Below are 27,116 nucleotides of genomic sequence, written 5' to 3' on the forward strand. Positions count from 1 at the left end.
TATGTACGAGATATGGATCTCTAAGCTCATCAGTGTGGAAATAAATTCATTATTCCGCTGGCAAACATTAAAAGTATGCGATTTGGAAATAATTCATAAGATGTAGATGAGAGAATCGAAGAGGAGAGCATTTCCATCTGCTCAAGACATCCCCCGAACCATCCGACCGTCGATCCCATGTTCCACATTGGAAAATTAATGGAAATTTCAGTTCATAGCTATTGCAAATGGCGGTACATGGACGGAAATTTTTCGTTAAAATTATCCCATCGATCTGTAGATGTATGTCATGAATTCGCCATTGAAAAAACATCAAATTAATTAGTGGGTTTGAAAAAATATATTCTTATGCTCCTCTCACCATTGAGGACGTGCACGGTGATGGATTTTGGTTGAGCGTTGCTTGGATTGCACGTGTATTGTCCAGAATCAGCTGGTGTCGCGTACTGGACGAGTAAAAAACTAGTTGACGTTTCTCCCTTTTCCGTAACCACCGAAACCCCACCTCTGCCAGAATCGTAGCTTATTATCTGCAATAAAAAAAAATTATTTCTAATTGAAAAGGAGAATATAAACTGGAATATCGATATTGACCTCGCACGCTAGAAATACATTTCTGCATCTCAATAAAATCCGGTAAATCATCCCCACGAATTACAATTAATTACTCCAAATAACGTCTGTCTGTCAGTGATAAATGTTCTCAAGACATTTAATTAATTATTCCCCGGCAAAATATTCATTTGTCACATCTCATCCAGTCATTTTCACCCCTCATTGGCTTCACGTCGCCAGCTTTCGGTGAACAATGAATAAATAACTGAATCAGAGGCGAATAAAAACGATAAAAGTCCTTTCCAACTCGACATTAATCATAAATTATGTGGAGTACCTGAATAATGAATTAAAACCGTTCACTGTAATTTCCTCAACACTTGAAGTGTGTAACGAGTCTCTCGCTGAGGGAGTAGTGAAGATTTTTGCATAAATAATGTGCATTGAGATTGTCTGGTTGAATAAGAGCTGTACAGAGAGTCGTTGGAGCCTCCGGCACTCGTATTTTTTTTATTCTCGTGAAGGTGCGAGATCAACGCAAAGGGGGTGTGGAGGGGTAAGGATGGGGCAAAACGATGCACATCCGCCTTCCCTCCCATCGCCCTCGCGGAAGTTTCTGCTCCTCGTCAATGTTTTTTTTTTTAATTCACTCGAAGGTGTGAGACGAACGTGGGAGGCGTCGGGGTGGGACAACACGATACACACTCCATCCCCTTCTATTTCACCCGGGGAAGAGCATCTTCTAGTTTGAATTCTGAAAGACGACGGAGGCGTCTGAAGAAGGTTTCTGCTAACTTCCAAGCATTTCATGGAGCGCTCCCTCTCGCTGACGTTGTCTCGCACACTTAAATCCTCCTACACCGAATGTGTTTGTCGTGCTCTTTTACCTCAAGTGAAACATTCGTTTTCGAGAGGCCAGGGAGAAGATGCTACGGGTGTATACATAAGTTATGGGGAATGGTAAGAGTTGGTACCCTTCGAGGCCTGGCTCTGACGTTTTTCCCTTCCCTTCCCTTCCCTTCCAGCCCAACTGGAGCCACGTTTACCTGATAGACTAAAAGGCACAGTGACCTTTTCCAGGGCGAGAGGGCGTGGTATTTCGGAGGTAACTCTCTCATGAATACTTAAATCCGTTTACTATCCACCGGGTAACGTTAGACTATAATGCATTCTCCCATCCTTCTTGTCATCTTTTTATCTCATTCTTTACTTCTCAATGGATTTACGGATATGAAAAAATCGGATTTTATGGCTGGTATCGATTTTTTTTTTCGAGTTTCCGGCTTTATTAGGGGGAAAAGAGTTTCTAGGGTAGAATTAAAAATTGCTGGAATTTTTTATTGGCTTTTAGGGTCAGTGAATAAGTACAGAAAAGTGATATTCAATTTTTATGTTCACTTTTCATGGTTTACCGGGCTTTTTTTCTAAAATATTTATGCAGTGAGGCACGGGCGAATTTCTACTTCAGCAGGTTAAGATCAGATTCGGTGAAGTTTTTATTTGTAAAAATGTTCATGCGCCATTTCGGATGTAGGCGATGGTGAATAATTCATGGGCGTGTTTAACTTTTATTCAGTTTGCAGGAGAAAGTTCGGGTGGAAACCCTCAATGCAAAGTGCATCGACTATTTTTCAATTAGGGATTATAAATTTCGTTTTAACGAGCAACGGATAGATTTCTGTTATGAGGTCAAATTAAAATTTTCACTCTAACCCAGGACACCATAATTTTTTTTTATCTACCAAATTGCGTTTGGATTATGCCAATGTTTCCGTGAAATTTTCCCCAATGGATTCCATTGCCGTGCAATTAAATCACGAGGCAATAGCCGCAATCAAATGAATCTCATACACAAGTTACTGCTGGTTTCATTTCGCTGTACATTGAGGAATATATAACAGCATTTACCGTTAATCAGTTTTTGCTGTGGGGCGGGAGGTCCAAACAAATATAGAGCGGATCAACTTTAACGGGCATTATGGCTCATTAATCATCCGATGAAAAATATACGGAAAGTTTTGACGTTCGCTCCCACGACAAATGACAATTCTACTCCCATGAAAATAGTGTCTTGTAATAAAATGCACGAGGAGGGAAATATTTAGCAAAAAAAGTAGGGAGCCATTCAGGTGATATCCGCAGTGAGAAAATAATTTATATTATATGATGCTTTCGGGTTATTCAATTATCAATATTTTTAAGGACAGCAATTTGGAAAGTTAGCGATGTTATTGACTGATATTGTAATCATAGAACTGTTTAACGGATATCCAGGTTTTAGTTATCCACAAAATTAACGTGAATTTTGATTTTATGCCGTGAAATGTTGGCATTTCACGGTATTTAGTCGGTGAATTATACGCTTGATGGGTTTTATTAGTGATGTGTCATTGGCCGGTGCGGTGAACAAGTGGCATTTCACTTCCCGCTCGTATTTGAAATCCCAGTCGAAATGAAAAGCATTGCATTGAATCAACACTCCCGAAATTAGAGACAGGAATTTGGACTTCGAGTGGCTCATTGATATTTGATGACATATATTCCATGACGGATAGTACTTGACTATTAACCCCATTGACCATTTTGTCACGCGCGAGAGGAATTTTATTAGACTTCGGTCAAGAGAATTCTTAAATACAATTTTTTGCTATAGAAATATTTTTCTTTCTGCGGCAGTTGATTTCGTTGTGGACAATTGTACGTTACCGAAAGGGTAGTCAACACCGTCCACTGTGTCTTTGTTAGTCCACCCTCAGAAGCCCTATATCACTGCCAAAAAGGCCACACGGTTGAAAATTGTCCCACCAAGATAAACAAACCGAATGAAAGTTCACCAGTCATTGAACGACACAGAAATCGATCCTAGGAATATAAACTCACAAGAGGCCAAATTGAGCAATCGAAGATCAATAGAAACCGATCCCATAGATGTGAATACACCTGTCAACAGTGTTAACAGACGAGTGGTGAACTTTCCGATACCTTTTCTCACTTGAAACGAGTACAATGACGTACTGCTGAAGGATTTAAAGCTTTTCCGTCGCTGACCGGTCCAAAAAAAATTATTTAACAATATATATAACGTAGGGTGGCTCCATATACTCTACAAATTTACGATAAATATTTACGCGAATATATGAGACATATATAATATATTTTACAAGTAATATTCTTCTCAATTTCCTTGTGCTCAATTTGGCGACGTCGTTTTCATCTATTGTTCTGGTGATTTTTAAACAATTTTTCTTCCCCCCAATTTGTCGAACATTCATTGGTGTTTGATGAACACCTCTTCGATCCCATGTCTCTGATCAAGATAGTTTGGGACTCTCTTGTCATCTTCGAGAGTTAATCCTTCAGATCCTCCACCCACTACAACTTCATCGTTCGAGAGTGAGAGAGAGAGGGGGGAGGGGAGGTGAGTGACCTTGCCAGGGCCTCGAATACCACGTCTGTAGGATACTCGGCGACGAACTTTCTGAGGCTTCTGAGAGAAGTTGAGAATTCATCTTGGAAGATGCCAAACTAGCCAGTCCTCCTCAATGTTGTGACGTTAGAGATTTGTAGTCCTTAAGCATAACCACAAACTTAACTGTTAACGAGAACTTTGGCAAGCGTTCGGAGTGAACAATGGGACTATACATTCAGAACTTTGATATGAACGCTTTGGAGATATTAAGATTGAGGTTTTGTCCAACGTCAAATTAAAAACAACTTTTTATTTTATCTCCTCCCTCGTTTAGCTGGAGAAATATCGGTGAAAATTTGATTATTTATGATTTGTATTTAACTTAATTGGGGAACTTTTAACATTGACGGACATGAATATTTACCAATCAACAGGAGCTTGATCATGTGCTTTGAAACGCATCACAATGATCGCTAACAAATATTTGCGCATACGATACTTTTTGCGTGATTGCAAAATATACTATGATAGACCTTCGCTCAGGTGCACTCTATAGCGCACTGACAGCCATAAAAAATGGCAGAATAAATGTTCGCACTATGTACGTAGGTTAGTTGCACGCTTCGACGCACTTTCGATACTGTTCAAATATCCGGTGAATATATTCGTACGCCTGACACTGGCCCGGTGCCACTAGGCTACACAATATCGCGGAATTGAACACGTTTCTCTATCAATTTATCACGTCAATTCAAATCAATCTCTGTGCCGCCAGGGAGGCTGACAGGAGCCCATGAGAGGGCTCAAAAAATTTTAAATATTTATATGAGTTTGATCACAACAGGAGGGCTGATTCAATTCCCGTATCGCGTGAGATCATCGCCTCAGCTCCAGTTCTCACGTATTTCCTCCAGATCGGAGAGTGCTCTGTCATTCTATTTTTTTTTTCGAAAGATCAATGGCATCTAGAAGCAGAGTGATTACTATATTCTGATGAAGGAATCGATTTTTCCGGACGTGTGATTTTTTTGCAGTCGAATAAATAGATATTTGCAGTCATCACTCTATTCCTCGTTCGATGTGAGTGAAAAAATTTATGATTGTCATTTGGCTGTGTCATGGAATTTTATTGAATTGGAGTTTTATTGAACTTACGAAACTTATCCCAGAATAGTAAAACTCGTCTACAGCCGCATTGTCTGGTGAAATATATGCAGCTCTAGTTTCATTTCCTATCTTTTACGACTATCAAGTTTATTATTATCGAAATGACCGCCAGATGTATTGATCAGTGTATAATGTTCATGAGGCAAAGAGAAATGTTCAGTAGGAATTAAAGGGAAGATGGAGTATCGTTGAGGGTCAATGATGGGAGAATAGTTACCACCGACTCCCGCAAAATCCCAAAATTAGAAATTAATTGGTGGTGAGATTTACTGCGGAGGATCCGAAGGATTAACCTTCGAGTTGAATTGAATTGTCCCTTCACTGAAAATTCAATTTCTCGGTTTGACAGGTCGACTTTGTGACGCGACACAGGTGTCACAAAATAAATTGAAAAATATTATTTATTCACAATTAATAATGATTTTCCAACTTCATAATGTCTCTCCCAGTTATCCAATAATGACTATCGAATTTCGCCCTCATTAACATCGCGATAATTATTTTTTTACACAATTCCCCAGAGCTAACATTTATCCCCCTTTCAGAAATCAATAAGTCCTTCGGTAAAAAAAATTCCTGGAATTGTATGCAAAACATATTTTGCATAAAGACATAGTTCCGGTGAAATTAGACGTGCATATTTTTTTTATCAGCGTGCCAATCTCTCAATTTCTAAAGAAAGCCAGAAAAACTGTTGGCTAAAAAGCTCACTCAACTGCCACTGCAATTTTGTCAAACTTTCCACCTCCTTCCTCCCCCTGTATACAATGGAGTCTCCCAGTTTCCTAGTTCATATTCACTATGTGAACAGATTCCACGTATTCGTTGAAATAGGTCGGAACAAAAAAAAATTGTCAGTTGTTTCAGTTGCACGTCTTATCTGCACTCTCGCAGAATTTACAGAATTAATTTGTATGCGAAGTAACGAAAAAACTATTGCAACGTACTTGTACTACAAAAAATATTGACACAAGATTTCAGACACTAGATAACTCCTTGTGTATAGGGGGTGGGGGCTGCAACTAGGTCGCAAGCAGTCTCTTATCAGTGATCGTCATTGATTTATCTCGTGACAACAAACTTTTCAATGCTATTGTTCAGATTACCAGAATCATTTTTCGTTTCGTTTTTTTTTCCATTTAACATGGCGGTTCGTAGGATAAAAAAAAATGGGAATTACTGTGATAAAATGATGGAGGATATCTACAAAGTGCGTTATTGAAAAAAAAACGGTCTCGGGTATTTTTCATTCTCCAGCTGAACGTTTTCCATCGATGAAATCACGGGGGCTTTCAATATCTTCGTGCTCTCGCGTGGGAGATGAAAACAATGGAGAGGGAAATATTTATTGGTTTTTATCACACGTTGATTAGTTATTCGAAACAAGGGCTTGAAGGATTCTTTTATGGCGATTTTCATGGGTCTTGTATTGTGGGAATACTGCGGAAGGTGTTTGAGAGTGTTAATTTTATTTTATAAAAAAGTTGAAATAAATTCTTGTCACGGTTTAACCAGCTTCAAATTTCAAACCAGCAACTGAAAATAAGTATCGAGAAAATAAATGCAGAAAATGCTCTGGGACGCGCGACGAATGCCGCCAGAGCATGAGATTAAATGGATGTGGGGCGTGGGAATATTCACCCTTTTATGCACCCCCCGGAACCCCATACTTTTTTCACCGCTATCACATTTAGCACATTTTCTTGTAAATTTTTCTAATATTTTGACGGAAATACGGGTTGTTGGATATTTTCGTAATATTTTTCGACGCTTAGGTACTTGCTAATTATTAAAATAATTTATCCCCTTGTGTGTAAATATGGAATATTTTTTTTGGAACTCAAATCAAGTTGTCACGAACACGAGACACCTGAATTCCTAATTAACTGTCGTTTACTTGAGGTACTCGCTCGTAAACTTGTAATGATATTTCATTTGAATCGGCCGGCCCTTTGAATATTCATTAAATCAACGAGTCGAAGCGCCAAATGTGACCGGAGGGTCAGAGGTGCCCACGAGGGTTCGGTCTCTTGTGATTCCGGTGGCATAGGACATGGTCGACCACTTCTACCCCTGATTATTTCTATTAACTTCCGTATTTTCGCGAATTTAATTCCCCTCAGTTGTGTGTGACGCCTCGAACGTTTTCTTAGAATTTTTTTACCGAAAAAATCATATTTAATATTTTAAAAAAATTACGAACCTCGCCGCGCCATTTTTCCCCCGGCCAAAAATTCCCCCGATATATTAAATTCATCACCTCCCCTTCCCCATTCCTGGAACAAATACACTTCCCCAAATTTTACACATCGCAAAGCGATCTTCAATTCAATTTCCCATGAAATAAATATGAAAGCTACTAAAAATTTAAATTTAAATTCTTTTCCAATACATACGTTCCCAGGTGCAGACGCCAGTTGGTGTTCGAAGTTATTCTGGAAAAGCTTTTCAGAAAAAAAAAAAAAAGAAACTCGTATAGTCTCAATTCCAGATTCAATAAGGAATAATGCGGTATATAGTGAGGGCATTGTGAGACTCCAACGGAGTAAAGAGAAATGCAGTGAGAGAGGTACTGGAAATATAGGGATAAAATAACGTCGTCTTGCCGAAACGAATCGCCGTTGAGAATCAATGAAACGCGCGATTATTCAAGTCGACGGAATTCTGGTGCTGGGCAATTTGGCAGCCAACACTAGGAAGCTGTACTTCCCCTCCTGGCCTCCCAATCTCCCTCGTTCCTTCTGGCTTACACCCAAAATCACGGCACCTACGATTCGAGGGCTTGCACCCCCTCGACTCTGACCCATCCACCCCATCCGCTGCTGCCCTGCTCCCGGGGTAAAGCTTGAAAATCTTTTAATTGGCTTTCAAGCCACGTAGCTACGCTGAATCCATGTTGGGAGTGGATACCCCGTGGGCAAACGAGGAACCTTGCGACATCGAGATATCCCTCTCCATAAAAGATTAAAAGATCCAACTGGACGTGTTATCTATGGTTCAACGATTTCTCAATTGGCCCTAGCTACTCCTCCTTGTCTAATGAAATTTCATTAATTTTCGGGACACGGGGGAAAATTGTTACCGAGAAACGTGACATAAAAAAGGATTAGGGTAAAGGTACTAACGAGACAAACTGCATGGAGAGATATTTTTGGTGAAAATTTACCCTTTCCCTTGGTAAATTTTTTGTTTAACCAAACGGAGAGGTCGTTTTTATCACAATTTTCTGTCGCGAATATCAGCCTTTGGCGGAAAAAAATTCTTTTCTCAGTGAACAAAATAATTTATTTCATAATGCGAATCTGCGTGTCCATTTACTTGAAATGGCGAAGGGAGGATCGCATAATTAGCCCGAACACTGGAGATTCAGGATAGAGCAGCCTCCCCCAACGAAACTAAACACAAAAAAAAAGCGAACAGTTTTCTGTCCTGAGGGAATAATATTGTTTCATTTGCCTAAATAAACGCAGTTATTTTCTGTTTCATGCACTCGCTCGGTGTGGTTTTGCACATATTATTGTATTATTATCTCAACAAAGAAGTAGCCATTTCCAATCATTTCAACGCTACGTATATAAAATAATAATGCACATTGAAATCTCACAGGAACGGGCCAGTAGTGCAGCGAAAACAAACATTTCATTCATTCAACGGATATTGCCAGAAGGGGTTGCATCCCGGGGGCTCCCAATGGGATTTTCCTATCGCAATATTTAATTTATCACTGCGTGCTACCCTCGCTGCGGTAATGATCGTTAATAAGATGGTTACTTAAACGATTATTAAACCCATGAAATGTCACTTTCATTAGCTGGAAAATTTGATAAGGCCAGGGTATTCCATAAAATATTTCCTGGAACTACCGCCAATGGTTGTCCGGTAGATAAACTTAATCTTAACCAACTTATCTCTCCATTACTTCCGATAATATTTATTTTATTCTGAAACTCGTCATTTTTATGGAACCCCCTGTACAGTTGACGTGACAAAAACAGAATTTAATTTGTCTCTTAAATTCCAGTCAATTTCCCCCTCAGAATTTCAACTTGGAAATTGTATTCAATGATTCACCCCCATTCCCCCCTCCCCCCGGAAGCATTGGCATTTCGGTTCCCTCCAAATGGCCCCTAAATAATCAATTCCCGAAGTTGTTCAGTATTCCATGACGAATGGATAGCGCTTGATTCGGAGTACGAGAATAATTGACCAACACCAGTAATAATATACAATGCTTTCAGCTATCTGTTAAAAACGTATTACACCCCCTTCTCCCACCCACTGATGAGTGCATCTGGGGTGGTAGAAGCCAGTCCAAAACAGCTAATTGAATTCCTAGTACAACTGGTCGTGCTGAATCGCTTTCTGCAAATCGAAATGCTGTTGTATTGTCGCACTGCGTTGTTTGTCCCAGTTGAAATTCTCATACGACTAAGGACGAAGGAGAGAGAGAGAGAGAGAGAGAGAGAATAGTGTGCAAGTACTTCCGTGGGTACCACCAAAATTCTCTCGTTTGTAATTCCCCCGGAGGGTGTACAGAAACATTTCCCGAATACTATTGGCCAATTCGTAGTCCAATGTATATGTCATGAGGGGGTGGAGGGGCGGAGGGGTGGATAGAGATGGGCGAGGACGATTGTATTTGCAGATCGGTTAGCAGTATCCTATCTTGTTTACAGTTGGCACCGGGGCCTAGGTACTTTGACAACGTATTTTGGATTAATGACTGACAGGTATTAGGAAGGCCTTAATGGGAATTTCAATGGGTGGGTGAGATAACGGGGTAAAAATTCCAGCCCTTTCTATTGGTAATTCAATGTCCTCTTAGCAAACTCGGGGACTAATCGGTGACGATTAGGGAGCATTTGGAGGAGATTATCGGACAGTTGGGATATGGGACGATGAATCGTATGAATGGGTATAATTGCTTCTATAATCGTCGTGGACAATCAGTTTTCACCTAAGAGGGACTTCACTTGATTCTGCCTTTCGAAATACGTTGGATAACGGCGGGGGGGGGGGGGTGAAGTCCTTTGAGGCTATTGTCAACTGATGTCACGTTTAGTTATCGGGAATTCGGGGGCCAGTCGGGGGAGATCGTTAGGGTGATGTGTTGGAGGAGCTGTTGCGTTTGCTCGCGATGAAAAATAATCGGAAAATTGTGGAAATTTTACGCGACCGGGGGCGGGGAGGATCGCCCTTCTCCGGAGAATATTCTGAAAAATTGAAATGGACAGCTCTTAGGGAAAATTAAGTACTAGGAATTGCAGATGGAATGGAATCGCGGATTTTTTATTCTTTATTCAGACAAGTCAAGTGTTTCCAATTGGACAACTTTTCTCTCGTGAATTTATATTTTTATTTTCATCGTTAAGAGGATCTAGAGTTTCCTCGACACTTGATTCCCGCAATATGGCTTCTTCACCAGTTCTCCAGGATTCCACGTATATTTCACGATAAAATAGGGAGATCGTAGTCCTGATATTGCTCACTCTGGTGTGTGCGTGCCTCGAGGTAGTATCATGCTTCGTGAATAAAACTGTCTAACGTGCATTTGTGGAGATTATTTCCCACCAGAACGGCCCATTTATTCCGTATAAAGTGATTTTCCAAATAATTTTTCGGATTATCGACTGCCCCATTCATGGAAAACATTAATAGATTTTTTTCACGCACCTTGGGGCGGTTCTTATTAGATAATTTAGAGCGGTCGAGTAATTTTTGTGAGTAAAGCGATGTCTTCTGTGGAGTTGCCCGGGGGAGTATCTTGCACTCATCATTATTCATCGGTTGATCATTTATTCAACAATTTCGCACGCTGACCCATATGCTGTGATAATATTTGAGTACTCACCGCATCATTGTGATTCCAATATATATAGGCTGGTGGCTCTGGGCTATTGAGAACGACGCATGTGAGGTTAATCGTACTACCGTGATCGATGTACAGATCTGGACCCCCCAGAATCTCGGTTGTTGGTTCTGCAATTGAATTTTTTACTCATTAGTTGTGCAACATTCGTTAAATTGAATTATTAACCATTTTCAGTCGTGAAATAATGGCTCGTATTGTACTATTTGCATTTGCATAATCGAAGCAATTGAATTGTTGCGGAATTGTTTGCCAATCAAATTAATTCCTTAAATAAATTAATGAGTTTCTGGCATTTAATAAAACTATGTAATTAAATTCTGTCCTTTAGAAGGACTAAAAAATATTAAATAAAGGGTTTCATTTGTTTCGTACGACCCATTTTTCTGGGTGCGTGCCTCAAACTCTCTTCAAAAAGCTCACATTTCTCGCAGTAGTAGGAGGGGGGGGGGTACGAACTGCTATAATTTATCTCGCAACATAACGTCAAAATTTTCAATTATGAGAAAATACAGCAAAATTGAGAGGGGAAATTTTGCGTTTTATAGCTCTCGACCCATTCGCCCCGAATCTCCATATATAGAGTTGAGGTGAATATCCGAGGATATTTGCCCTGAAGATATATATCTCCAGTCCTAGAATACCAGTGGAAACCGAGATGAGGTAGGAAGGAAGGAGGAAGGGAGTGGGTGGTGTAACTGTGGTTGAGGCGCATTTTGCCAGGTATATCCGTACCGCATTTCAACGGCACTCCACCATCTGGTCTAAGATCTATCGGCGTCACGCTCTCATGCAAATCTCGGGAAAGCTGTTGAAGTATTTGATACACGTCTTGTAACAGTAAAACAACTTTATTCTGTCGCAGGGGGAAAACCTCGAGAGCCCTGAGATAGGGTGCAGGTGTGTTTGTTGGAGCCCTCAACACTGCGTTCAACATCATTCGGCATTAGTTGAGGGTTACAACTTCACCGGCATCCCTTATATCACGGGGATTATCTTCTGGTTCATGATGCCAACAATTTCCGACTCAAGTACTTGACGGGGCTTTTGCTTACGCAGAGATTTAACGGAAATGAAGTCGAAAATGATGATTTTGTTGAAAATTCTTATTTAACATCAACGGAAAATTTGAATTACCCTTTTGCCTATTGGAAATCAATTTTATGCTATGGAAACAAACATTTTGTCTTCGACGACACAATATTATTTTATTTTGTCTTTGGACGTGGACTTGGCAATAGAAAATTGTTTTCTCAAATTGAGAAAATGCGTATTTCCCGGTAAAGTTTATTTTTCTCTCAATGTGGTGGGAGTTTATTCAGCTTTCATGGTAGGTAAGAGCTCACCAATAACAGGAATAACGAGCTTTTCATTTATGAGTGACGCAACATCAGAATCTCCTGATAGAATTGATTAGCGTGGGCTCGGGCTGGAATGAAAAATTCACCGATGGAGGGGGAATAAAAAGGAAAGCAATATCGAAATGAAAATAGTGAGATCTGGTTGGCAGGACTCCAGGCAAAATAATTTCCCGCATATATCCGTCAAATTGTTATTTGAGACCTTCAGGTACATTCGCATTGATTGCACACGACTGACAGGCGCACTCATTCGAGGTGAATCGATTCCTTCGGCAATCCAGCATCCATGCATGATGATGCCGGGGCCTTTGTGGTGTAGCTCCAAGTACAGTCTATTTTGACGACAGTCTACAGGACATATTCAAACCGAGATTGTACGGGTCTATATTGACACCCAAACCCCAATAACGCACGTTGTACAATCGACATTTGTCTTCGGGGGCTCAGCCGATGGTGGATTTCGATCTGGGCCAGTCATCCTAGGCCGCAACCTTCGTCTGAATATGTCAATAGCTGGGGAGACAGTCTTGTTAGTCTGATAGTTGTCCTGGGGGTTGATGTGGAATGATAAATTTATTGGAAATTACGAAGAGATTTTTTTTATAAAAATTATCCTATAGCAGTATATTATTATATAATAGTAGATAATAATATATGCGGATTTATTTTTATCAAACATTTTCGAAAATTGATAAAGAAGATTCATCAAATTCAAAGAAAAAATAACAATATTGGGGCGGGATTCAAGATAAGCCTTTACCAAATCATCATTCAGGCTTCAAAATCTACCCCCCTGTCCCCCCCAATTCATCCCCTTTCAACACATCGGAAAGCAGACCATCAATAGTCAGACAGCCTCGCCGTCTGCTTGTAAAGCGCTCGTATCACTTGTTTGCATGAATAAATTGTCATACAAATCCCCGAAATTTCTCTTTCACGTCTTCTCACCCGATCGCCACCCCTCTGAGCGTTTTTCAATCGAATCGTTTAGTATAATAATGCTTGTTCACGCGTATCAGCCCCAAAGTCACAAATCCCCGTTTGGAATATAAAGGTCACAGTTTTCACTTCTCTATTTGTTCGGAGACTGCTCGCGTTGGGTTTTGAGTACTATATATAGACAAACGGGCCTGGAGAGTTAGGGGTTGAAAAGCCGTTTACCGTCCCTAAGACCAAAGTTTTACTGGTAGAGAGGACAGAAAGTTTTCCCGTTTTGGTATCCTACCACTCTCCTCACTTCGTCTTTCTCCAGAAAACGTTGGTTACTTTTAAAGCCATTGGGAGTACTATGGCGTACAGTTCACACAGTCAGTTGCTTGAAAGCTCAACAAGGTAGAGTAGGACAGAGGGAGTGAAACAAAAAAAAAGTTGAATACAAAAACAGAAATTGTGCATATATTTTTTTTTTTTCGAAACACCCACGCGATTCTCGAGTTTGCTGAAAGAGATTGCAACCACAACTCAACGCTCCACTAATTTATTATTTCAAACCACTTGCGCATGCTGAGGAGGAGAAATAATTTTTTTCCTAGCCTTTTGTTCGTCGCTTTAAGAGGCAGAATGGAAGGGAGGTTTTTTTCAAACGGTGAGGAGAATAGATGAGATGTCCAGGTGTCTAGGAATTATTGTACTATCACAGCTGTTTTCTTTTCTCTTTAAATTATTTTCCGGGTATGTGATATATAATAATAGGAATTTTCTGAGTAACAATAGAACAGTCCAGCAATATATTAATGAAGCGATCTCTGAGTATATAAGGGAATAATATGCAGTAATTTGGACAGTATATGTATACACGTTACATTTTGAATATGGGTCCTGGGTAGTACTCGGAGAGTGTTAAGTTGCGGTGTGGTTACAGTCTACAAGGGTTGAGTAGTAGTGTTGGTTAGTTGGCATATCGTGTGTGCCACTGTGCAATGTCTGGGTCTGGCGTTAACGTGTTCCATTCCACGGTGCTAAAAGCACCTTGACTATCCTCCTGCTTGGGTCATATAACCCTTTCTACTCTCTAAAAACCCCTACGACCTAAGTTTGCTGAGAATTCACGAGTCCTTGGTGGGCCTCACTTCAATCCACCCTTGTTCACACTCCCTCTCTTTTTACCCTCTACGCATAAGCTTTTAGTGACTAGTCCGGGTGTTCGGTTGGAATTACCGGGTGAAATCCAATTGTTTCATTTCATCTGATTAGGGGAATTTTGAACGCTTTCGTACCGCTGAAAGCTTTTGTCGAGCCATGAGCTCGTATCCAGTCGTGGGGAAAAAATAAATATCGAAATTTGAGGCGATTCTCTGGCTGAATATAACTGATAGCTCTCAAAATTTCCCTCTTATCGTAACTTAAATGGTATGACATTTTGTCGCAACTGCAGTTTTTCAACTTTCACTACATTTTTCCCGGAAATTTTTCGTAATAATGTAGTCGGTAAAAGTAGGAGACTACGAAGTGCATGAATCATAACCTGAGCAAGAGAAAGGGGTGTTGAGGGAAAAATGTTGGAGATAGTAGGGTAAAAGGTGAATCTGTGTTGGTGTCCGTGCGAAGTCTCGGGAAAAGTTTCGCCCCCCTTCCCCCATGGTTCTCATAAATGACTGATAAGTCAACGGCAAAATTCCCCACGAACATTTCCACCTGCAGTTTACCCGCTTCTTTCCTTCCCCTTTTTTCTAGTTTTTTTTTTTTCGAGAATACTTTCCAATCTGCAGTATCAGTTTCTCTGTTCACGCTTGCTATTCCCGCGTCGGTTTACATCGGAGTCACTACCATAGTTTGATCCCTTATCGGTGCTCGTTCGATCTTCCAGTCATTAGGCATTCTGGTGGGGTTATAAGCGATAGAGGGGGTTTTACTCGTTTTTGGATGGTGTTTCGGTAGGTACACGAGGTAGAGAGGCAATTTGTGTAACCTCCACTCCATTTACCCAATGAAATACCCTCATCGTTTATTAAATTTCTCGTAGATTATTTCTAAAAAATTTCTCATGGTTTTGGGTTTCAATATTTCGAAATTTTTCCCGGCGAGAAATATTGGAGTATGCATTTGATAGATAGAAAATATTGAATGAATAAATAATGTAGTTGCCGTAAAAAGGTGTCATTTTTTTTCGTAAACTCATTTCTGTCATTCAAATATAAATTATTTATATTGGCATTCTCCAATATTTTCTCATGTGTATATGGGAGATATCGAATGCTCTTCATTCTTCATTCGTATCCACAAATGACTAAAAAATGATAACCAGAAGAGGCTGTCAGAAAAATATGTTCCCCACTGTTGATCAACGATTGTTATTCAGTGATAAATTCGCATTCAAACCGAGTGCTTGGAGGAGAAAAATGGCCCGAGAATTATGATAATGGGAGACGAACGGCTGACATTCCCGGGAATGAAATGGGGGTAACAGAGGACGGTAATAATGTAGAATTTACACAACTGAATGGATGAGGGGTGGCGTAACGATGAGATAAGTCGATCATCCCCCCAGGATCATTTCGATCTTGGTACCATCCGGAGCGATTACAGTTCCTCAGAGGGTTATGGAGCAGTTTCGAAAATTTAGGGCTGAATATTTAGGTGAAATTCAAACAGCAAATTTCTGCTCTCAGTGAATTTATTTATTTGATAAATAGGTTGTTAGGGCCACAACACTTCACAATTCTTCATTCAAATTTCAACATTAATTACGAAATGAAGCTGATGTATCACATTCCGATGGGAAGGAAAAAAAGAAAATAGTATTGACGTTGTCTCCACAATGAACAACAAACCGGAAATGAAGGTTGGATATATCGCATTGTTTTTACCCGATTGTATCCACTGAAATCTGGGTCGGAAGTGATTGACATGCGCACCGTAGACACAAGTGGTGTGTAGGTTCGTAGGTATATATATCATGAGCCGATTGAAAGCAGAGCTCTTGAGTGGGAGAAGAGGAAATGGGAATACGCGGCGAGAGCGGATCTTGACGCTTCTCATGGTGTTCATCTTGGAAATTGGATTTTCCGACCCTCTATCCTATGCTACGCTTTCACAATTTTCAGGTTATTGTGAGAGTGGAACAATGACGTATCGATAAATGTTAATATCAATATTGCCGATCAGAGGACACTGGGAATTTTTACCCCCTGCGAACAGGTGCATTTCATAAATTCCCCAAATCGAGTGGAAAATTTTTTCTTATGTCGCTTATGACAATGAGAGCCTTATTGCGCGAATATCTTCATTCGTTTTTTTATGACAAATAAATTTTTCAACGTCGCAGAATTTGTGAGTAGTGACCAAAAAAAAACCGCAGGAAAACGTGGACGGGATTAAATATCAAGCTTATCTCACCGAGGCACGCCACACAGCCAGCTTTTTCAATTCGTTCAGTTCACCCCATCCTACTCTCAAGCAAAAACCAACTAATCAACGTAAATTACGAGGCTGGCCCATTAGCCCCGTGCGCTCACAGCTATTTACCATTATGAATTCAGCCACGATTGCGAGAATAATAAAACCACCGTGACCACAATTATTTCTCAAATCGTCCATTCAGTAATTCCGGGGAGCTCAAGTTGAACAATAACCCAATAAAGTTACAACGTTCAGAACAATAGTAAATAATGCTAGTGCAAAAATAATTCTACGGAATTAATTGGTAACAATTATATGGAAGAAAGAAATTATGAAATATTTACCTTCCTACATTATCGACCGAGAGACCGTGGGGACACTGAGGGGATCTACGCTTCTCCATTGATTTTTCCATCAGGTTGTTAATTGAAGAATTTAAAAAATTTTTAAAAATTAAAAAAAAAAATTATGCGAAACGCAACGGGTTTTGGAATCTCGTGAACGTGAGTTCAGAGTTCTAAATGATAAAATTTCACGTTCCGGAGGAAGCTCTTGCCGAGGAAAGTCTCCTCCTTGGCAAGTGCAATAAGGAACTTCCGTTATCCGGTGGATCTCAAGGCTGTGGGACACTCCTCTCAGTACATACACTCAAACTCACTCAATGCCACTTCACCGTCTAGTTTCTTCTACGTCTCTTACCAGAAACTCAAAACAGCCCAGGATCAACGCACACAGTCGCAGTAGTTGAGGTTGTTCTCATCTCGTTGGTTTTAGGTGGCCGTGGGGCATTCTATTCACCCGTCTATCGTTATTCTCCTTTTTCTCCTTGATGTTTCCACAGAGGAATCTTTTATTTTATTTTTTTTCCCCTTCTTGAAACATACCCGAGAATATAAACTCGGTATTTCAATGCGCGTAATGTAGTTGCGAAAAACTGTTGTTTATTTTGCGAAATGCCAAAGGCTGAATTTTGGAATATTATTTTAGTAGGAGTAGCCGAGGTAACGAGAGTAACTTGTCTGTTTTCCTACGCGAAGTAAGCGTGTTATTGAGTGCTACTGCAAAAGCTCGAAACCTTCATTTTATTCGGGTATGAGCTGCAGCTCATGAGCTTCAGGGGCTGTGAGTGATTCCACGGGTTCTAATTAAATCAGAATCGATGTTGCCTTTCCGAAAATTACTGCTAATTAAGCGGGCGATTTTTATTTGTCGAGAAGTGCAGGAAGACATAAATATACAGGGATAATTTATTAACTAACTTTGACGAATTTTTCCGATTTTTTATTCCTTGAAAATGGGAAAAAATTGGGGATGAGGCCATTTAACCTTTTAATGCTAGATTGCTTTATTTACGATATCCGAAAGCACTCAGACGATGTACACGTCCAAAAAGAAATTCCATAAAGAAAAAACTTGGACCGACATATTGGAAGGAACGCTCACGACAATGTGTTTTAATATATTTTTCTTTCTTCCGTGTTGCGAAGAAGCAGCCATTAATTTTCTTATTTGGCTTTGCTCAAACACGGTAAGAGGTGGAAATGAGAGTTTCCGAGGGGGAACAAACATTGATATTGGGAAGGGCTGAAAGCTCTATGTGCGACCACCCATGGGACCAACACCTGTGGAGAGAAAGCAAATCTCACGGCGACAAAAATCCCTCCGAGTTGGGATATTGTTTCTACTTTCATTCAGATTTATAAACACGAAAAATGAAAAATTATTTGTACGACTCTCTGAATTCCCAGGGAATAACACTAACACACACACAGAACACAGAAATTTGGTAAATTTTTTATTTTCAGCTCTTTCATTTTCTCCGACCGCGTCGTCAATATTTCAAAGCCAATTTTACCTTCTCTGCGATCGTTATGAGCTTTGGAAGATCGCGTTTTTTCGATTTGTTAGTTTCGCACCTCCAACTCCCTCTAACAACTTCGGAGAAATGTTCCACACAGTAGATATATCACTTTAAGTCACATCAAGGGACTAATAAAAGTCGGATGAGTGTTTTACTGCCGACCGAAGAATTTGCTTTCTGTGCTTCACCAGTCTACTGTCTCGACATTTTTTATTTGCCATGATTCATGGTGAAGACAAATTGAGTGATCGGTATCAATACAGGTTGGGAACAGGGCTGTTACAGCTTAAGATAAAGGATCAGGTACATTTCGGTGGTGAAATACAAGCGGTAAATGGGCCAATTGCCTATACGAATTTTACGCGATATCGAGGGGTTAAATTTAAACAATAAATTTTCGACAATACGATTTTCCAGAGTAATGACGGGCTTCTTCAAATTTCCTAAGATTTCTATAATTTTACACAAAATTATTATGTGTGGCGGTTCTCCGTATATTTATTTTTCTTTGTCAAAAAATAATCGAAAACATTTTGAAAGGGACATTTCACCGAGACAGTACGTGTTGCAGTAGAAATGCAGACTCAGAAAAAATCATAATAAGCGCAAAAATATAGCTCTCAACAGAAGGAAGGGGGTCGGGTACGTGCCCCAGGAGCATTTCCAACATATTATTACGTCGACAAATTTAGAGAGGTGGCGTGTGCAAAAATGCAAGGGAAAATAAGAAAATAATAAATGTTGTGGTATTATATCCACGAGTAGGTACGTGAGAGGAGAAAAAATTAAAAACACTATCACTGCCTTAGTAAGTGAAAGTAGGGTGACTTCGATTAAATTATAAATAAATCTTCAGCAACGACTATTTTCCTTAGTTTCCTCCTTCCTTCCCACTTCACCATCCATTTATAACTCGAGGATGGAACGATGTGATGCTGAGAGACGATACTTTTCTCTTGTACTTATTTCCTATAATATAATTCGCATCAGTTATGGAGGATGACGGGGATTTTATTTATAGGAAAGTTGAAAAACATGAAAAAAAGTTGGACCTCAAAATGCAATTCGATTAAGTTCCTGATAATTAATTTCCCAATGGTTCCTGTCCCATAAAATATACTGAAAAACCATTGTATATTTTTCTCTTGTATATCGGAATCAAATGCCTCATCACAATGCCCCAAATAACCTAAAACTACCCCTCCCTAATCTAACAACTCCGCCCCAAACATCCCCGAAACGTGAAGAAGTGAAAAAAAGGGTTAACATCGTGAAAAGTAGAGTAGCTGGCGTTGTGGGGTGGCTATGAGAACGAGACAAGACAGGGTAAAAGGAAATGTCACGACCAAGAAAAAAGGTGGGCCCGAAGGGGCGGGGGTTAAACGAGGTAAGGACGTTTTTTCTTGACAAAACTTTAGCGATATCCATCGCGGAGGTAAATAAATTTATGGTCAAAGTTGAGAGTATCGTGAACGTAACTCTGCGCGCGCATTTATTAAAATATAACCTCCAGGTGAATTTTCATTTTCTACTTGTTCAACTCGTATCACCCGACACATCCCTCTCACTATCACTTCACTCACTCACTCACTCTTTGTTCTTGTCCATCGGTGTTTTTTTCAATACCAACTCTGTGATTCATTCTCCATATCTCTGGTTTATTTTCCATTCACTGAACATTTACGTTGAACTCTCGATTAGCTCGTGGTTGTACTGCTATCGTTTATATTCCACTTTGATGTGGATAGCGTGCAAAGCCCAAGCTATTTAGTGATCTCTTCATGCCCTTCAGAAATAACATGAGAGGTATACAATACAACCCTGGGCGGAAAATTTCATTATGCGTAGAGCTACTCCAGATTCATAGGGCGAGGTGAACGGGGAGAGGGTAGATATTCGGTGGGAATTTACTGTGGCTCTTTACCTATTGATGCGTGAAATAATTTTCACCGCAAAGAGAGTGGAGGGATAAATGGAGATGAGATTTTGAATCAATGCGAAATTGTTTTATCGCCCCCCGGGGACGGGGAGGGGGGGGGGGGAGGGAGTTCATTGAGGGTGAAATTGTGGAGGAGGATCTTCAAATTATACTGTGGAAATTGGGATGTGCGCGGGCCAGCTACTGGTGAAACAACGGGGGCAGGGGTTAATGCCACGTCGTTGCGGTTGGGATGGACCCGCTGGGGGAGGAGACACGGGGTTGAGGCTTTCGGCAGAATTTTTTGGGTTTTAAAAATTTTTGTTAGGGAAATTTGTTGCAGGACTTGTAACTCACCATTGCCAGAGGGCCTTCCGCCATTTTTTTAGCGCCACGAATGATTTTGGCGATTTTTTTGGTCAGATACAGGAAATTTTCGGTAAAATTTGAGCGAAAAAGCGATTAACACCCGCCGAAAAGGGAATTTCAACAAAAAAAATATCCTCTTTCCGTCAATAAAGTTGCCAACCATGTCAATAAGGTCGAAAATGGAAAAAAAATGTGTCGAGCGGAGCATGATGCCATTGAGAATTACCGAGTCGCACTCAGCCTCTGATGAAAAATAAAAGCCTCTCTCCCTCTCTAACAACATCGCCTCCAGTGAGCGAGAATGAAAAGTAAATTTCCAGTGAAATTTACTCCACTCAGTCCCCACGCATTCTCTCCCCACCCATTATTCCGTTGTTTTTTCTGTTTGTTCTCATCTTCCGTACTTTTTTCGCAACTAATTAGTCCGGTAACTCGAGCACGTAGAGGTGCGCTAGAGGCCTATGGAGAATGTTTCTCTTTTATTCAGTTGAATTTAGCGAGGTATCCTTGGATGTTGGCCCTCTCAACATCCAGTTTTATCGTTAGACATTTCTCAGGAATGCCCTCAAAAAATACTTCTGAAACGAGTAGTGCAATTTTTCCGTCATCTCCCATTAAATTCAAACTAAAAGGGCATTTGAGAAAAATACGAGGCATCGGCGGTGACTCTAAAAACTAAGTACCAACCATGATAGCAAACATCATCAGAATCGTTTACGAGCACCTCTCAAAGTGGAATTAAAAGAAGAAAAAAAAAATGAAAAAATAGTATTCCACTTCTTGCTATTTTTCTCCCTCCGCAGTTGGAATAAATGCGCCTTCAGCCGACGGTAATTGAGATCTATGATAGAGCTACACATGTCTGAGTGTACCCTCTCCGTGTTTCTTTACAACGAGAGTCACATACTCTCCTCCCCCAAATGCCATCGGAAAACCTCTCGGAAAAGCCGGAAATAAAGCGCAAGAGGGAGACACGGAAAAATCGAGGAAAACGTTGACAACAAAATCCCCAAGTACATGGCCTTCCAATGTACAAATAACCTCCGCATCTGTTCCAATGTAGGCCATAAACTTTCATTGCCATGTGGTGATAATTAACCGCCCCATACAAATTTCATATTCCTCTTGCATTACCTATATTTGTACGACTCTCGACAATTCCGGTGGCAGAGCTTTCCGTAACCTCGAGCCTCTCCAATTTACTCATGAAAAACTTTGAGGATGTTTGTAAAACGGTCTTCCTCGGACCGGAAAACAAGAAAAATTTTATTTTAAAAAATAATACACTAACACGTACTCTGTCCCAACTTCATAAAGCTCACAGTGACTAGGTTTGTCGTTAAAGGCATGTATATGACACATGCTCGAAGCACATACCCTTACCCTTCTTGTGCCGGTGGTAAAAGCCTCGAGTTGGGTACTGCCGAAGGATTCCAGGTGAATTATATCACAATGGCTGTGAAATAATATACGCCTTTATGCGCGTGCCCAAGAATTATTAATTACACCGCTAGCACCCCATAACCGCACTCATACAACTGTAACCACGCACAGCATGTGCCATTCCTTGAAAATATTTAGCACGTCACGAGCTACACTAATATACGCGGAGAATTTCTGACAGCGCACAGCCGGAAACCGGGGGGGGGATGGAAAGGGGTGGAGAGGTGAGGGGTTAACAACCCTGTGTTCATTTGGCTTGAGTTATTTTTCGAGTGAATTCGTGGGTTTATTTGACTTGAGGATGTTTCAATACTTCAGACTGCTTCCGTGTTTAGGGTGGCACTGAGGGATTTTATTTTACCCTGGGGTCTATTACACTTTCATGTAGTTTGATACCACCCCAGCGACTTAATGATTTTTAAAACTATTATTCACATATAATACCACAAGTGGTTCAAAATTATCGAATATTTCCCGATAGATTCGTTGCAAACAAATGAAGGAGTCAAGTTTTTCAGGCTAAAAAATCACGAGTGCGAAGCACGAGTGATTTTTCCTGAAAAACTTGACGACTTCATTTGTATGCAGGGAACCTAGAGGGAAATATTCTATAATTTTGAAGCTCGAGTGGTATTCAGGGGATTATTTTTCCTATCCAAATTTCGGCCAAGAAAATTGTGCCATGACATGAAAAGAGGTTTATTTGGTTAAGTGTCGTTTGTTTACCAAAATATTCAAAAAATTATCGCTGATATTCGAGGTAGGCTATACAAAATATCAACAAATGGTGCAATTCTATTGGCTGAAATTTGGGTGGGAAAAATAATCAATATTATTTCTCGGTAATAAGGAGCGCTAGATTCAATCTTATTATTCACAAATGAGCCCCATTAAATATTTTACGTAAATAAATATTGCTGGGTTCTCTCCGAATGTTATAAATGTAATTTCCGAAGTCATTTGGTTCGAAATAAACAACGAATGGCTCATTCGACCGGAAAAACAACCAGTAACCCGTAATATGTAAGAGTACCCATTACAAATGTCAAGAGTACTTATCTTGGAAATGGCAATGGCGAAACGAGTCTCGTGTAGATTTCTCCTTTCTCAACATATAATTATTTCACATATTAATAAGTACGGGGGCCTTATTTATTCTCTCAACACTTACAACCAAAACATTCGGAAAAAAGTGACAAAATTCCCTGGAAAAAATTGTCCCCGCAATCATCTCAGTCTCTTCAATAATGAAATTTCCGGTTGACTCTTCATGGAACCCGTTTATGCATTTCTCCCAGTGGTTTGCCGTCGTTTCTCCCTGTAAATAATGATTTGAGGAGACCGAAGCACGCAAGCGACAATCATTTGCTACTCCTCGCTGTGTAATTGGTCCCCGAGCCGTATTCTACGGCGATCGCATACATGAGAAGCGCGTGCGGGTTGGTGCACCAGTAAAACCAGGGGACAAAAAAAAACAAACCAGGGTATCTTTAGAGGCTTCTTGTTCAACTCCGCCCTGGCCGATTGCTATTTTTCTTTCCACTGCCGACAGTACACAAGTCCTTTCTATTATCTCTGGCCGGTTTTTTACAGCTTTTTCTCCGATGCTTGCGGCGTTTACCTCGATAAAACTTGCGTACATGGAGGGTAGCTCTGTGGATGTACATAGCTTTTGCCTGGGCCGCACAGTACGTTGACACAGACGAAATAAAAAAAAGGAATGAGTATGTGAAACGGAATAGAAGAAGGCGCCTTATTATTTCATCAAATGACACATTTCCAACTTCGGAATGAAAGATTTGTATTGCGTAGAATATTTTCCGAGGGTTTTCCTATTTTTCCGCGGGATACAGCATCAAAGAGATATGAAAATTTCCTGTCTCTGTATTGGGATATTTTTTAGACTTTTGTGCAGAGTGTAAATGCAGTGCTATTGTCTGAAAAAATTGGCCGGAGAGGTGTGAAATTAGTCCTGGAATACTCTTTTCGAAGCTCAATGATCAAGGGACCGCAATTAGGAAGCCAGAATTACACCGAAAAAAATTAATTTTGCCGGAAAATTTGCCACAAAATTGGGAATTTTTCCCTTTTTTCTCGGTCCCGTGACTGCCGTCCGACTCAACACTGGAGTTATCTCCTGCACCGGGTGACCTCAGGATTCGGCTCTCCAAAAATATATATTTTCCCCCATAAAGCTCTCTCTGAGTCAAAGTATAATCGAGATAAACCATCTCCCCAACATGACTACTCGCTTGGTCTAAAGGGCAACTGTTTGAAAAAAAAAGCGTTAGCTTATACTTCTTGTGACTCGAGCTTTTTTTTACCCCTCCACTCACGTTAATCCGCTTCTCCTACAAACGACACGACACTCTGGCATCGGCCTGGTCTGGAATACGAAGAGGCGAGCCCCGCGGCTCTGGGGTGGGTGAAAAAAAATGGAGGGATGTGGAGCGACAAACCGCGATACATACATCGTCTTTCGTCTTGGAACCTGGGGAGGTACGTCGCTTTTGGCGGGAAAGAAAACTCCTCGAGATAAATGACGGCTAGTGAGCGTGACACTGTCCTAAGCCAGGATGAGTAGTGTTATTAATTCTACAACGTGATGAAAAACATCCTCGGGGGAAGTACGTGGTGATTTACCGATAGGGATGGAAATTTTAGGACCCCGGTAAGTGGACGGTTTTTGACGGTGGGGGGTTGCGGCTTCGATTATTCATACGTTTTTTGGATTTTCATGGGAATCGATTCCATGTAAATTTCGGAAATCACCCGGGGTAAAGGGGGGGGGGGGAATGGGAAAGAGATGAAGTAGGAGTATTAAAAGCTTACTAACTCATGAATTTACCATCAAATTATTACTGCACCGAGACATGTGTAATAATAAATTAAATCCACGAGGTCTCGACAATTTTTCAGCATCAATTGTCAGTATAAATTGGACATGAGGGGAATCTGGAACAGTGGTTTACAATGTTCATGTCAACCACGGTTGCTGATGATCATCTGAGGAATAGAGGAAATGAGAAAAGTGAGGGAAAAAAAAACAAGACAGAGTGGGGAACTAATCCCCTGTGGTATATTGCCTGAACCCCATTCATATCCTCTGACGGCATAAATGCCAATCATGCCAGTTCGACGGGTCACGTTCTTCTGACGTTACATCATTTCCAGGGAAGTTCGCACGGTCAGTTTATGGGATTTGATGGGAATGCTCGGAGTTGGAGCAGTTCAGGGGAAGTTTGAAGTGTTGGAGATTGATAACCCGTTTCAACTCCGAGGGACACGTGTTAGTGGGAAAATTCAATTGATGATTCAAAGGGCGATCATCGCTAAATTCCCTGGGGAGAGGTGGGTTTACGATGATTTTACGATTCATTTAAATATTCCCGGGCTGATAGAAGAATCCGGTTGACGTCAACGGGTTTCGGTGACTGCACCCGAGGGATGCCGTGGAATTAGATTGAAATGTTGTTAAAATATGGGAAATGTTTTGATAATTAAATGGAATAAAGACTGCCATCCCCAAACATAAAGAGATTACAAAAAAAAATGATTGTCTTTCTCGTAAAGATCTCGTCAAATGAAAAAAAATTTAAGGTGAATAATTCCCTCAAAATTCCCATGAAAAATTACCCAGAAGACTGTGATATGCGTACTAAACCTGACCTCATGCTCACTAATTTACTGGAGGAGGCGTGTAATGAGAAATTCTCTGCTGTCCTCCGTTGCTGAAGGGCACCTTCCAGAATGAAATTAATTTGGCCCCCGTGCTAGATGACAATATACGATAAGAATGGCGAAAATTCTCATTCCCAAGGCAGCCAGTTGCCCAGCCCACCTTACCCATTTATACCATGATTTTTCACTCTAGTGGAAAATTTATGTCAACAGATAGCGTTTAACCAAAAGCTTTCCACCAACGACGTACACCCCAAAGGCTACGTTATACAGCGAGCTTTATAATGAGGTCGACTGCTCACACGTGTTATCAAATTGGTCTTTCTCCATTTACATCCACTCCTTTTTTCACGGATTCAGTGAAAAAAGAAAGTAGGAAACAACAGGGATAAAAATCCTTTGACTTTGAACAATCGCTGAAGCAGAATATTCCACTGACTGCAGGCTAAATGTGGTCAATGTTTTTTTTTTTTCAACTTTTTTCCTCGCATTTCTCATTTCCTCTAATTTGTCAGTGCTCTTTGAGTTACTCCAGAGGCGCCGGTAGTGAATCATTTTTTATACATTCACGGAAAAAGGATATTTGATCTGGCGATTGTATCAGGGAGAGGGCTTTTCCTTCAAGATTCTCTCGAGTGAGACCGCTCCAGCGACCGGAAGCGACGGGATTAATGAATATGTTATAATTGTTTTAATTCGATTCCACTAAATCCGTGATTTTATTCGGTATCGATTACAACGAGCCCTGTCAACTATTTCAGTCGCTGGATGCAATTTGGTTCAATGTAAAGTTTATAGGTTGACTGGTCGTTAACTGGGGATTTATTTAACCCAGCTTGGTGCGCCCTTCTGACGGGGGATTCCTTTGGCAATTAAAATATTTCCGGTGCAACAGCCAGGACTTAGTCGTCAGTGCTCAGTTTCAAAAAATCCGCTGGCGGGTTGCGGAATCAGTAGAAATAATTTTTTTTGTGGAATTAGTTTTTTGATGACCCCAATCAACAAATCTAAATGAATCTAGTGGAAATCTAAAAGTTAATAATCAATAATTCATTCATCATTCATAATTGCATTCATCATTTTTAATGAGAATAACGTTTGAAAGTGCTGTTCAAATGCATTCGCCATTGTCCCAATTTTTCTCC

At 40.4% G+C, this 27,116-nt stretch overlaps 1 protein-coding gene across 2 annotated transcripts in view; it reads right to left on the reverse strand.

Moving 5' to 3' along the window:
- The window catches only part of LOC135169738 (uncharacterized), a 154,014-nt gene that overhangs the window by 5,587 nt on the left and 121,311 nt on the right, over positions 1-27,116 (reverse strand). For both annotated transcript variants that reach the window (XM_064135004.1, XM_064135003.1), the window contains exons 5-6: positions 10,983-11,110; positions 362-530 (exon numbers count right to left, since the gene is read on the reverse strand). In XM_064135004.1, coding sequence (XP_063991074.1) covers positions 362-530; positions 10,983-11,110 — 297 coding nt within the window. The remainder of the gene's footprint in view (positions 1-361; positions 531-10,982; positions 11,111-27,116) is intronic.

This window comes from Diachasmimorpha longicaudata, chromosome 15 (genome assembly GCF_034640455.1).
Source record: "Diachasmimorpha longicaudata isolate KC_UGA_2023 chromosome 15, iyDiaLong2, whole genome shotgun sequence".
Taxonomy (NCBI): Eukaryota; Metazoa; Arthropoda; class Insecta; order Hymenoptera; family Braconidae; genus Diachasmimorpha; species Diachasmimorpha longicaudata.